The sequence below is a fragment of the Agelaius tricolor genome, unplaced genomic scaffold (genome assembly GCF_023055355.1).
Source record: "Agelaius tricolor isolate 1412-34295 unplaced genomic scaffold, bAgeTri1.0.p SCAF_23, whole genome shotgun sequence".
Taxonomy (NCBI): domain Eukaryota; kingdom Metazoa; phylum Chordata; class Aves; order Passeriformes; family Icteridae; genus Agelaius; species Agelaius tricolor.
The window spans coordinates 5,984,239-5,998,261 of record NW_027269283.1 but is presented as its reverse complement, the minus strand read 5'-3'; the positions used below and the strand labels follow the sequence as shown (position 1 = coordinate 5,998,261).

Here is a 14,023-nt window from a genome sequence, read left to right as displayed (position 1 = left end):
GCCAGGACCCTGGGGGACTGCCACACTGTGCTGGGGGCACAGTCCCACACACAGCCCCTGGCACCAGGCACTGCAGAGCCAAACACACAGATCCAGCAGGGTCCACTCCTCAACTCCTGCTCCCAAGATTTCCTATAAACTCGGCAAAATTAATCTCTTCTAATAAAACCTGTTATTGTTAAAGCTCACCTCCAGGTTTTACAAATCACTGTGCTGCACAGCAATTTGTTTATTCCCTGTTTGAGGTGATTTGCAGCCTCCTGCCCAACCTAGCATGTCCCTGGGTCTTCCTTTTCCTCTTCTGTGTCCTGTGTTTTGCTGCACTGGTGACCAATGCATCCCAATCTCTCTTCTTCCCCTAGCAATCCCTTTCCCTGACAGAGAATTTGAGCATAGCCCCAGCCCCACAGCTCTACCAGGGATTGCTAGGGCACAGCCACACTATTGGAAAAAACTTGCTGCAATGATTTACAGCTGCTGCCCCGCAGCTCCTGAATGTTTTTCTCCTGTACCCTTTGCTCCCCAGGACCACAGTTCTCCAGGTGGCAGAGGTGACCAGAGACACCAGCCACCCCTGCCTGCTCCTGCCCCCAGCACAGGCTGACACCTCTGCTGGCAGAAAGAGCCACCAGCTCTTTCTCTTCTCATCAGCACAGTGAGGGGTGAGCACGGTGGAGGTCCAGGAAGTAACAAGCTTCAAAGGAGCTGCAGCACTCCAGGCAGCTGTGCCAGGCTGGGCATTGCCAGGGCTGGGAGTTGCTCTCCCACTGCAGAGGCAGAGCCAGGCCCAGGGGCAGCCAGCACCCTGCTCTGGGGATCCCACCTCCCACCAGGCTGGAAATCTGGGCTGGGGGCCCAGGTGGGTGTCAGAATTTCACCTGGCAGCCGACCCAGCCACCCCACAACACCCAGCACTCCATGGCCACAGCATGGAGCATCCCCAGCTCACCTGAGACCTCGCTGTATCCTGCACCCCTCAGGGCAGCAGCTCCCAGGTGCACCTTTTAAAGCTCTGAGCCCTCAGCTGCAGGGGATGATGTTGATGCCCACCCTCATCCTCATGCCCATCCCCAGCAGCCCCAGCAGCCCCAGCTCTGCCCCTCTTTACCCAAGGCAGTGCCAAAGCCCTGTCCCCTTGCCGTGCCACAGACAGAGAGCACTGACAGCAGAGGCTTCCTTTAAAGAGCTTTATTAGCTGCAGCAGGTCTGATGGTGGCAGGCTGGGGGGCAGCAGGGGAGCAGCACCCGGGGGGGAGGCTCGGGCCCCCCTCTCCCTCCCCACAGCCCCGGTCCCAGCGGCCTCGGTCACCCCTGGGGGCAGCAGGGACGGGCTCTGCTGTTTGCACTGCGGCACAAGAGCCCCTGGGCCAGACCCTGCCCGGGGCAGCGTGGTGCTGTGGCCTGGTGGGGAGGGATGCTGGGCCGAGAGGGGGCCGAGAGCCACGGCAGCACGGGCAGCGGGATGGGGCCGGGCCGGACAGGGCTGGCGGGTGAGCGCCCCATCCTGTGTGAGATGCGAGGGGAGGAGGAGCGATGGGTGCAAGGGGCCAGCGCCCATGGCACAGGAGGTGTCTGCCTTCCCGGGCACACACGGAGCACGGGCAGCTGCCTGGCTGAGCGATGCCCGAGGTGCCAGGAGGGTGCCAGCAATGTGCCGTGCCGTCCTTCCTCTGCTGAGCTCAGGCCTTGACGTGCTGGGGGCTGCGGGGCAGGGTGGGGGGATACACACGGGCTGTAGGATGGAGGCTGGAACTTAGACACGCACTGTGGGGCTGGAACCGAGCAACTAAACGGGGCAACCTACAGGAACAGGCGGCTGGGTCTGCGAAGCACGGGGGAGGGCAGGGAGGGTCCCGTGGGCAGCAGGGTCCCACTGGGCACAGAGCTGGGGCACAGCACAGCCCGCGGCACCGCCCGCACAGGCCGGGGGATGGGGCCCCCACGCGTGGGCACATGCCCTGGCCCCGGGCACAGCCCCGGGATGCAGCCGTGGCACCGGCAGGTCCGGCTCCGCACCGCGCCGAGCCCTGGCACCGCCGGGCCCCGGGGGACAGGGAGGGGGCGAGGGGGGCTGGACAAGACGGGGTGCGGGGCCAGTCTCTGGCAGGGCGTGCGCGACCCTCGATGGCCCCGCTGAGTCCGGGGCGGAGGGGGGGGCTCCGGCGTCCCCCCGCAGCGCCCACCTACAGCACACAGGAGGTGTCTGCCGAGCGCTTCTTGAGCTCCCTCCCGGCTTTGTGCTGGTGCTGGTGGTGGTGTGCGTGCGCTGAGCCCGGCGCGGCGAGCTCTGCCAGCGGCGCCTCCCGCAGCTCGGTGTCCTGGGGGTGCCCCGGGCCCCCCGCCGCCTCCACCCGCAGGTACGCCTTCACCTTGTGGTGCCGTGCCTTGCCGTCGCTGGAGTCGATCACCCGGCACTCGTAGGTCCCCTCGTCCTCCAGCTTCACCCGCGACAGCCGCAGCTTGTGGGAGATGTTGCTGCCGACCACCTTCACCACCTGCCTTGGGGCAGACGGGCGGTCAGGGACCCCCGGACACCGGGGTCAGTGCCAGCCCACCCCCGACCGTGTGCCACCACACCACGCCACCAGCGCCAGCTGGCCGGGCCATGGTAAAGGCTGCCGAGGTTGGTGTGGGGGGACCCAGCCCCAGCCTGGGCCCGCGGGATGATGGAAGCCCTGGCTCGCACCCGGCCACGCAGGGCTCGGAGATCGATGCGGAACCACGCTGGCTAATTAGCTTTTCTACCAAATTGATTCGCTCTCAGTATTTATCACCCAATGAAATTTAAGACTTACTCACTAGCCAGAGCCGCGGCTGCTCTGGGCTGGGTCAATAAATCAGATTTATAACCCACCCCGAGGCCCCTGGCTCTGTTCCCTATAATCACACTGGATGGCAAAGGCCGTTTTTCTACTCGCCACTGCATTTGTTAGCTGAGGATTTTATGGTGTTTGGAAACGGGGCTGGAGAGGGGCAAAACCCACCCCAAACAGCACAGGAGGCAGCGTGGGGACCAGGACCCCTCCGTGTCCCCTCAGCCCCTCACTGTGGGGGCATCCAGTGCTGGAACATGAAGACACCTGCCCACATCTGCACATACAAGCACGTACAAACAGACATGAGCACACACAGGCTGCTGCATCCAGCTGCCCTGCACACCATGGGCTGCTGAGAGGGAGCTGCTGCCACAGGTCACAGCCAGGGCCACCCCAAACAGCATCTCAGGGCTGCCCAGTGGCCATGTGCAGGGCCAGGAGGTGCCAGGCCCTGGCGCAAGTGTGCCCAGATGCTGAGACTGTCATGGGAAAGGAGCTTCAAAAATAAAAACTCGTTGGGAGAGCCAGGAGTCACTGAAATTAATGGCTGGGAAATTTAGAACTAATAAAATAAAACCCCAATTTGCTGGTGCCACCAGTGGCCATGGAGCCGCTGCCCAGCAGGTTACTGAGCCTCAGGAGGGAAGATTTTATGATGGCACATAACTCCTGTGGCTCTGCCAGTGCAGGCAGGGCAGGGACAGCCCTCAGTGCCCATGGGAATGGGGCAGAGCCCCTGGCACGGCCAGGATGGGCAGATTTGCTGTGCCCAGCCCTAACTCAGCTCTGTGCTGTGCCATTGGATTCAAAGGGGGAAAAAATAAACCCAAACCCATTATGTTTCACTGCTCTTCATCCCTGCAAAGCGTTTCCAGCACCAGGTGTGTTTGGTGGATAACACACAGCCAAGGGGTGCCTGGCACGGTGGCTCCTCTTTGGGATTTACATCCCCCCTCACTCTTTGACCCTGCTGTTTGTTCCCAGTCCCTGCTGTTGTGGCTGTTCCTCACATTCCATCAGAACCACCCATGCTCATTTACCTCCTCCGTTCCATAAACACTTAATGATCAAGGACATTTGAAATAACAACAAACAAAAGAGGTTTGAAGCTCCAGCCTCTCCCTGCTGGCTGGATCTGGAGGAGGCAGCAGAGACCTCGAATGATTCAAAATAAATCCTGGTTACACTCGCACACCCATCAATTCCATCCCAGCGTGCAATTAACTGCCTAATTATGCTGAAACATGCACGGGTTGAGCTGAGAGGGAATGCTGGCCCCAGGATGGCTCCGTGCACCCTCTGTAGCCCCTCCTGCCCCTGGAGCAGGGCCTGGCTGGGATGCAGGGAGCAGCAGCCCCCGAGCTCAGCTGACAGGGTCTGGCAGAGCCCAGGCTCTGGCTGCTCCAGCTGCTTTGCTGCTTGTGGGGCAGGGAGCCACAGCACCCTGGGGAGGAACAGATCCTGGAGGAACCTGCCTAATTTTGGATATGGATTGTGGATGTCGATTAATCAAAGGGGACATGACCCCTGGAGGGGGGTTTATTACCATCAAGAGAACCATGCACTGTTCCTGCAGATGGGTGCTGAAAGGTGATGCTCTCCCTTGAGAAGGGTTCCCCAGGGATGAGAGGCTGATCCTGGGTGTGGGGGGCACCCATCTGAGAAGCCATGGATGCCTGACCAACCCTATCCCCCCTTGCTCATTCAGTGAAGGAAAATGGGAGTGCCAGGAGAGGCTGCCAGGTGACAGTGGGAAGGTTTCCAGCACTGCTCTGTGTCTGTGGCACCCCCAAATGCAGAGCTCCCCAAGGCAGGGACAGCCAGGGGGCACTCACCTGGCAGCAGAAGGCCAAGAGGGTTTTATTTTACTGATTAGTGGCTCCTCATTCTGCTCACATGAGCCTAAATGGCTTTGGGATGCTAATCCACTGAGTCAATTGGATTATTTTATCCCTGGCATTAATGTGTCACTCAGATGCTGGACGAGGCTCAGGGTCCAGGCTGTGCCTCTCGGTGCCAGGGAGAGCAGGGCAGCCACCCCTCACCCCGGTCACCTCCAGGCAGACCCAGGTCTCCCAGCCTGGATTTTCCACTGGGACCAGCAGGATGTCCTGCTGAGCCCTCAACAAGAACCATCACCCAAACTCACGCTGATTTTTGTCGCCTCTTTCCCGGGCTCCTCTGGTGGTGATGATTTCAGCTGTGGAAAAAGCAGGGGAGGGGGAGACCAGAGAGGGAAGAGAAATGGTCAGCTCAGCCCACCAGACCCCTTCCCACTCCCAGGATGGCTGCCCCAAGGAGGAAGGAAGAGGGAGAAGGGGGAAGAGAGAAGAGACTGCCCAGTCTCAGCAAACTCAGGCACCCAGGCAGATGAAGCCACACTGGGCACCCAGGATGGGGGCACCAGCAGCAGCAGCACAGCAGCCAGAGAGCATGGGGTGCTCACCCACAGGTCCCACTGCACCTCAGCTCCAGGTGCTCCCCACGATCCAGGAGTGGGGATGGAGCCCTGATCACTGTGGCATCAGTGCTGTGGAACTCTGTCCCCATCACTGCCAGCCCCTGCCCCATTGCCACGTCCCCTCCAGCAGCCCCTGGCTGTGCATTCCCAGTGTCTCCAACACCCTTGACCCTGCCCACCCTCAACCCCTGGCAGCTGTCCCCATCCTGGCAGCACTGCCCTGAGGCTTCTCAATTTATGGCAGCACCAGCAGCAGCCCTGCCAAAGACACTACAATAAAGGCTCATTAAAATCCCCAAAGCTGTTTCCCATTCTTTGGCCCTTATCTCTGTGTGAACAGAGAGGGAAATAAAGAGAGGCTGTTTGCTGGACCAGTACACAGGGAAACAGGGGACAAGGGAGGGATGGAGGGTGCAGGGCCAGGAGGGATGAGCTGGTGATGAGATAGGCAAAGGCACAAACACAAGCACAAAAACAAAGCCTCAGCCTGGGATGGGTCCTGGCAATGGGAAAGCCTGGGAAGGACGGCCAGGACAGCCCAGCCCCACTGTCCCTGGAGCATCCTCAGTGCAGCTGGACGCTGAGCAGCCCAAGCAGCCCATTAACTGCACCACAAGGCTGTTCTCTGTCAGAGCAGAGGGTGAAACCCTGCTCTGCAGCTCTGGTCAGCACCGAGGGTGCTGCTGTGGGCTGGGGTCCCACCAAAACCCAACAGGGGCTGCAAACAAAGCCCTTCCCCACGGGAAATGCAGGCAAGGGCTCTGCCTGAAGGGCTTTGCCTGAGGGCTCTGCCTTTCCGTGCTGCCGTGGAGGAGGAGGACGAGGGGCATTACCTGACTGGAAGCCCACGTCTGTTTGTCCGTCCAGTCCTTGTGGTTGCGGACGTACCACCACTGGATCTCCAGGGAGTAGGAGGGGGAGCCGCTGCCGCGGAAGGAGCACGCCATCTCCACATCCTCCCCCGCCTGCGCCGTCATGTCGTGCGGGGTCTCGGTGAAGAGAGCTGCTGGAGACAGAGCCAGGGCTGTGGGGCCCGGGGGGCAGAGCACTGTCCTGGGGAAGGACAACGCCTCCAGCCACACGGGCAGAGCCGCCAGGAGCGCCTGGATCCTTGCCTGGCCCAACAGAGCCAGCCCTGCAGCAGAGCAGACAGGTCCCAGCCATCCCCGGCTTCTTTCCCAACCCTGTGTCCCCTCACCATCCCCAGCAGAGGTGCCTGGCCCCCACCCCAGGCACTTTGCAAAGAGCAGTGGGGGGAAAGGGAAGGAGCAGGAGCCTGTGGCCCCATGCTCCCACAGCATCCTTCAGACCCCTGCCCCAGAACGAGTGCAGGACCTGCCACACCTCTGAGGTGAAGGAAATAAATAGAGCATGATCGCATCTCACTCAGATCAGGACATAACTGCAAAACAAATCCTCACTTAATGCGGCCCCAAACAGGCTCCCACACGCCATATGGTTTGTTTTCCTTGCTCAAAACAAATATTGTTCAGAGATGTAATTAGAATTCTTTTCATCTCCTCTGGAGAGATTGTTGTTCCTCCGTACAGGCGGCCCCGGTGCGCAGGGCACCGGCAAGCGCTGCTGCCACCATCGGTGCAGTGGCTTCTCCGTGTCACGGCACGGGGACAGCCCTGCCAGCCCCCTGCACAGCCCGGGCACTGCCGAGGCTGCCCTGTGCCTCCTGTCCTCACTCACCACCTCGGCTCACAGCCACAGTGCAGGTCCCACCGGAGCCAGGGGAGCCCTCTGGGACACACAGCCTGTCGGGAGCAACACTCCCTGCAGCCCTGATCCCTCTGAAAACCAATTATTACCAGCCCAGACAAAAAGTTAATACCTCTAATATCTCCCTGTCCCTCTGGACGCATGGAAATCCCATCCACTTATCGCTTTCCTTTAATCCATCTCAGCAGGGAAGAGAGGAAAATACCCAGCGCTGGGGTTTACCAAGGCAGGGTGTCCTGGTGGGGTTCCAGTGCTGTTCCCACATCCAGTTCATCCAGAACCTGGCACAACAGAACGTGGATTCTGTGCTGGGGAGTGGAGGGAGCCCCAAGGGAACAGCTCAGGTGACCGAGGGTTGTGGGAGGAGCAGGGGGGTCAAAAGGTCCCTCTGTGCTCCAAGTGGTGCTGAGGCTGTTGTGTCCAGTCATTTCCCAGCATTCACCCAGCCATTCCCTGGCTGCAGCCAGGATCAGCTCTTGCCCCACAGGATTCCTGCGGGCAGGAGCAATGGCCAAAGCCAGTGGGTCCCAGCAGAGCCTGCACCACAGCTCCAGCAGTGCAGGGATGGGGTGATGGCCTGAGGGCTCCAGCCGGGTCCAAATTGCTGTGAACACAATTAAAATCTGCTCCCACAGATGGGAATTTGGCAGATAAGCTGAGGAAATGCTGGATTGAATCAAGCACCTTCTTTCTTTCTGACTTTAATTGGGAAGCGTATGTACTAATTAACCCCAGAGCTCAGCCACCTCCAAGCACATCCAGAGGAGCATAAATCCTGCAGATGGATACCCAGGGTCATCACCTTTGCTGGGGACACATCTTTCAGATACGTCCTCCAGCAGCACCGTGTGCCCTCCCTGATGGATGCCGTGGATGTGGATCCCACCTGGACAGAGGTGACTCACTGCCCCCCAGCCCTGCCCCTCACAGGGACACCAGTGGGACCAGGGTCCCCCCAGGCAGCCCCCAGGATGGGCATGGACCCTGCACTGGGTCAGCCAGGCTGCCTGGACACTGCTCCTGTGCACACTGCACAAGTCACCAACTCTGGCCACTGCCCTGTCCCCACAGTGTCCCGGTCCCTGCCCACCCCAGCCCTGTCCCTCTCCCCCCACTGGCACTGGAGCCATGTCCCCACAGTGGGAGGGAGGGAGGGTGGGGGCCACTGCTCCGTGTGCTTTATGGGCTGCTACCTGTCATAAACTGAGAACACCAGGATCAATAAATCTTCCAGGAAATAAAAATCAGGGGAAATAAAATGAACTCAATGGGGAAACACAGATAAACAGAATTGAAAATGCCTGCTGGGACAGCTTGGTGCTCTCATAAACCAGAGACAGACCTCTGTGGGCACCATCCCTCACCTTGGTCACGCTCTGCACAGGGAGGGGGCTCCAGCAGCGGGGATGGGGCTGTGCTGGGGCAAGAGCAGGTCGTGCATTGCCCCAAGGACCTGGAAATGACCTCAGGCCCCTGCTCCATCCCCCTGCCTCGTCCGTAGGCCCCACGCAGCACAGAAAGCCCTGGCAGGACCGCGCCTGCTGCCTGCCATTCCTCAGCTGTGCCAGCTTCCACAGCCCCCACAAAGCACCAAGGACGACACTGGAGCAGCGTCACGGGCACCAACTCAGGCTAATTGTTGTGTAAAGATGTACCAAAGGACAATGAAATATGCATTGGACACTTCAAACGCCTGTTAATCACCCGGTCAGCGCGGGTTCCTGCTCCGGGAGGGATTTTTCCCCTAAGCCAGGAGTCAGAAGCCTCTTTCTCTACCCCAGCTCACTGAGCTGCAGCCGGGCTGGTGGGGTGACAAGTGCCAAGCCGGCGTCGGGGCTGGGGCTGGCTCCGTCCCACGCTGGGCAGGGGCAGGGGCTGGGGGAGCTGAAACCTCCCCCTGCTCTCTGGAGTGACCATGCAGACCCTGCCCTGCATCCCTGGTGCGGGGCCGGCTCTGACCCGCTGGGTTTGGGCTGCACCGCGGCAGCAAAAGCAAATGAGTCCAACAGAATCCACCACCATGGCACCGTCCCCAGGCACCCACAGCCCCTCCGACACTGTCCCCTCCCCAGACATCCATGACCTGCCCAGCGCCCTCCCCTTCCCGGAGCCCGCGGCTCCTGTGGCCGCTGGACAGCGCCGGCCCCGGCCTCAGGGGCACCGTGTCCTGCCGGCAGCAAAGGCACCCGAGCACATCCCGGCACACGGACAGGGACACCCAGACACAGATGGACCCTTCTGGCCGCCACAGGACCCCCCAGCCCTTGGCACAGCCTGCCTGGGAAAGAGCCATCCCGGGGGATCGGGGTGGACCCAGAAGAGAGCTGGGCACTGCCCCAGTGCCCGGTGACCCACACTGTCCCCAGCGCGGGGACACTGGCTCTGCCAGAGGCTGCTGCACAGGCCGGGCTGCAGCCTCGCTGCCCTCCCCTTCCCACCGCCAGGAGCAGCTGTGCATCCTCTCCTCCTGACAAGGCTGCGAGCAGGGATGCTGACCCCGGGGCGCTGCGAACACATCGCGGTGCGAAGCGCTGCACAAACACGGCGTGACGGCCGCGTCACTGCTGGCAGAGGGCAGGCGGCTCCGGCCCCGGCATGAGCGGGCAGAGCACTGTGGCGCTGAGCACTGCTCTCCTCCTGCCACCTCCCTTCCCTCGGGACGCTCAGGCTGGAGCATCGCGGCCGTGGCTGGGGCCGGGAGGCTCCCACCACACGCTGGGGATGGCAGCGCCATTGCTCTGCCCCTCTTTGCTGTCATATGAGCAGCAGAAGGAGCTCAAATTTGCAGCATGCGAATTAAAAACAAAAAAACCCCGCACCTAACTCGGTGAATGTGATCAGGACAGCACTCATCTGACCAGAAAGCTGGAATTAACCTTGAAAAGTGCAGATATTTCTAACAGCGCTGGGCTGCCCCAGCTCCTGCCCCCAGCGCTTCCCACTCCCCTAATGTTTAACTCCCTCAGCAAGAGCGAGGTCAGTGGTGAATGTCTCCAGTCTGGCCCCAGGCACACAGAGCTTTGCCCATGCAAGGAGACTTGCTGCTCCCATCTGGTTCCTGGGGACTCACAGTTCTCAGAAAATTCCCTCCCAAGGGGCTCAAGGAAGAGCTGTTATTTGATAGTGTAAATAGCAAAGCCCTAAAACGGCCTTTTTCTGACAGCTCCCCGTGGGGCTCCAGGAGTGTGTGCAGCCAGCCTGCAGCCACCCCTGGCTCTGGTGCTGCTCTCTGCCAGGGGGTGGTTCCCAGCAGCCAGGAGAGGATTCTCAGCTGGAATCCTTAGGAATGGGATGGGGCAGACAGGATCAGCCCCCCTGGTCTCACACCCAGCACCCAAAACACGAACCACCAGAGTGGCAGCTGCTGCCGAGAGCTGCCCACAGCACACACAGGGGCTGGTACCATCCCCAGAGCTGGCAGTGCCCAGTGCTCATGGACACAGCACCCTCTTGCCCTGCTCTGCCCACCCCATCACTGCTGAGCTCATCCCAACCCAGCTTCACACGGAGCACACGACACAAGTCAGGAATGCACCCGTCACAACCGAGCCCAGCCAACATCCCCGGTGCTCAGTCGGGCACCCAGAGCTGCAGGGAGGGGACAGCCAGGCAGGAAAGGGCCCTGCAGGAGGGGAAACAGCCATGGAACAGAGCAGCTCAGAGAGAGCCTGAGCTGTCGAGGACAGGGCCAGGAAGGGCTGTCTGTCCCAGGGTGCACAATTCCCACTCACACCATGAACCAAAATCCCGGAGGAGCCGCGAAGGGGAGAGGGCCCTGCAGGTGCCCTCCTGGGCGTGTATCTGGCCCCTGGAGCAGGCCCTGATGAAGGAGGCAGCAGTGCAGAGCCTCCAGATCTCTGGGCCACTCCAAGACCTCACTCCAGCCCTGCCCACAGTCCCCGGACCTTGTGCAGCCGTGCTGGCTCTCGGTTGATTCCTGCCTCGCTCACAGGGAACGTTATGATTAAAATTAGCTGTCACTGTCCTAACGTAATAATTCCCAGTGTCTGGCCCGTCGTCTGTCAGCCGCTTCAAGGGAAGAGAAAGCCCAGACGTTTGATGAGGAGAGGTGTCAGATGTAATTGCGTTGAATGACTGCACGAACAGCAGCAGGAAAAACACATCGCGTGGAGAATTCCCACCAGGAAGTGTGCAAAAATCCGGCAGAATGCAAAGTGTTTATGAAAGTAATTGATAGAATAATCACTGGGGTGTGTGGAACGGAGCAGGGCAGCGCCCTGGGGAGCCGGGGCACGGCTCCCTCCAGCCTCCAGCCGCGGCTCTGCTGAGGCGAGGCGATGTCGCCTGCACGCGATGCCGGGAAGGAGCCGGGCTGCTCCTCCTCACGGCGCGGCTCCCCTGCCCCGCTCCAGAGCCAGCAGGCTGGGAAAGCGGCTGGAGCTTCCCAGCCAGCGCATGAGAAAGCCGATGGCAGCAACACAGCGTGCACAGGCTGCAATGGGGGGCATGAATAATTGAAGGCGCCAGCCTGAGGAGAGGAGAGAAGGGGGAGAGGCAACACTGTGGGTAGGGAAGGGATGGTGGGAAGAATCCTGCGGCTCAGATGCTCTCATGGGGCAGTTGGAGCCCATCCTGGCTCCATCCTGGCCAAAGGCAGAGCCTTTGCTGTGGCGGCAGGTAAAGGACTTTCTTTGATTGTGACTTTTCCCTCCCCAGAGCGTGGCTGCCCTGCGAGCAGAACCCCGCTGCCCACTGTGGGGTGGCGGGATGGGGGAGCCGCCCGCGCTCCAGGGATGCTCATGGCCGCTCGCCGATGCCTGCAGAGCTCTCGCTGCTCCCGGTCAATTCCCTCGCTGCATCCGGCGTGGACAAGTTAAAAGGAAGAGCGAACACCTCCCGGGGCTGTGGCAGAGCCGTGGAGGCTCCTCCAGGCCTCCAGCACCGGGCAGAGATGGCGGCGAGCTCCGGGCGCTGCCTGCTATGGGCAGAGCCCGGCAGGACCTGCCCGTGCCCGGCAGCCACGGCTGAACCCATCCCGCCGGCCACAGCCCCTCTCCCGCTCCACGTCTCCAACCTGCTGGACTCTCGTGGTGTGGAGGGAAAGCTGCACCAGCCAGTAATGAAATGATCAGTCTCCGATCTGCTAAACAGCGATTTATACAGGTTTTCAGCACACACAGCTTTTATCAAATTGGTATTCACCTACTGAACACAAATGGCTTATTATACATGACCCACTTATTCACTGCTTTTCAGTATCGTTAATAAAGGTTTCTGTTGTGATTAAGTGAGTTGCTGCAGAACTGCTCGAGTAGCAAGCTGTAATGTGGCTCCAAAGTGCACTCGCCCTCCCAGAATATTTCATCTCCTTGGCTCCCTGCTCCCTCGCAGCGACCATTTCACTATTTATTTGCCTATTGCTGAATTTCTGTGGGGAGCAGCGGTGGCTAATGGAGGCTCTTCACCCACCTTTCCATCTGGCATGCCAGCCTGGCAGGTCTGGAAACTCTCCTGCTGTGAGCCCCCAATGCAGAGGCTGATCATCCCTTCCCTGGGCAGGCAGGTGCGGGACACCACAAACTGCGGGACACCTCACACCTGCCACCCTGGCATGGCCCGAGGCGTCGTGTGCCCGGAGGCTCCTCGGGGCAGAGAATCGGTCCCTCCACACACGGGAGGGCCCGGAGCCGGGCGGGGAAAAGAGCTGAGACCCGGGCACCCAGCGTGTCCCCGTGGTCACTGCTCGGGCTAAGATTGAGCGTGCCCGTGTCACTCCACGGAGAGCGAGGAGGGTCTCAGCAGCCTCCTCCGAGGGGGCTTGGTCCTCTGTCACCTTCTCGGTACCCGCGAGGGAGATGCCCCTACGCCAGCTGCCCCTCACCAGAGGGTGCAGGATGCAGGAAGAGGTTCCTCTTCCCAACCCCGGTGGATCCCAGCGGGCTCGGCAGCACGGACCCGCCGAGCCACCGGCGCACCGGAGGGAGAGGAGGAGCGGGAGGCGGCGGGGAGCCCCGCAGCCGGGGCGTGGGGCACGGCACGGCGGGGCGGGCGGCGGCACCGGGAGGCGCACCGGGATGTTCACGGACGCGGGGTGCGGGTGGTGGCGGCGACACCGTGAGACACACGGAGACGGGGTGCGGACGGCGGCGGGCACCGGGAGGCGCACCGGGAGGTTCACGGACACGGGGTGCGGGTGGCTGCAGGCACCGGGACGCACCGTGCAGAGCCCCCCATCCGGCAGCCCAGCGGCGAAGGCAGAGGCCGCTCCCCGGGCTCCGGAGACGGGAGCGGCGGAACCCAACCCCAGCTCGCCCCGGCTGCCCCCCGCTCCTCGAGCCGCCGGCGCGACGGACCGCGACACGGAGCTGCCCTCGGCGGCGGAGCCCGACCGGGATCCCCGATCCCCCGCACCCGTCCCGCTGCCCGGGCAGGAGCCGCCCCGACCCGCCGCCAGCCCCGCGGGGCACCGAGCCCCGGGAGCTCCCGCCGCTCAGCCGCCCCCTTCCCGAGCCCCGGCCGCCGCCGCCGCCTCACCGCTGCCCGCCGCCGGGGCGTCCCACGGGGGGTGCCGGGAGGCGGCGCCGAGCTGCAGGTAGAGCCCCAGGTAGTGGAAAATCCCCAGGGCCAGGGCCAGGGCGCCCATCTTGCCGCGGGCGCGTCCGTCCCGGGGGCGGCGGCGCCGCCGGGCCGAGCCCTGTCCCCGGGGCTGCGCCGCGGTCCCGGCGCCGCCGCGCTGCGGAGCTCTTCCCTCGCGCGGAGGGCGCCGCGCGCCGAGGCGGTGCCGCGGCTCGCCCGGAGCCTCCCCCGCCCGGCGGAGGGATCCCGGCCCGCGCGCACCCCCCAAGTTTTTTTCCCACGGTTCATCCCCAAACTGCGCGGGGCGGGGCCGCGCCCGCCGCGCCCACCCGGGACCCCCGGACCCGCCGGGACCCCCCCGTGCTGCCCCGCACCGCCGGGAACCCCTGGTACCGCCGGGATTCCTCGCACCGCCCCACCCGGACCCCTCCGCGCTCACTCGGGACCCCTCGGCACCCCTGACGCCCCCCGTCCCACCAGG

At 62.3% G+C, this 14,023-nt stretch overlaps 1 protein-coding gene across 2 annotated transcripts; it reads right to left on the bottom strand.

Moving 5' to 3' along the window:
• Positions 1-2,042: 2,042 nt before the first annotated feature.
• Positions 2,043-13,769, bottom strand: VSTM2L (V-set and transmembrane domain containing 2 like). Of its 2 annotated transcripts, none has more exons than XM_071446686.1 (4): positions 13,501-13,769; positions 6,111-6,283; positions 4,966-5,016; positions 2,043-2,495 (listed from the first exon to the last, which is right to left on the bottom strand). In XM_071446686.1, exons 1-4 carry the CDS (start codon positions 13,607-13,609, stop codon positions 2,184-2,186), a joined length of 645 nt encoding a protein of 214 aa, XP_071302787.1. In that variant the 5' UTR covers positions 13,610-13,769; the 3' UTR covers positions 2,043-2,183. The 2 variants fall into 2 exon arrangements, with proteins under 2 accessions (XP_071302787.1, XP_071302788.1); XM_071446687.1 differs by having other exon boundaries at positions 6,111-6,280; positions 13,501-13,767.
• Between the last annotated feature and the right edge of the window lie 254 nt (positions 13,770-14,023).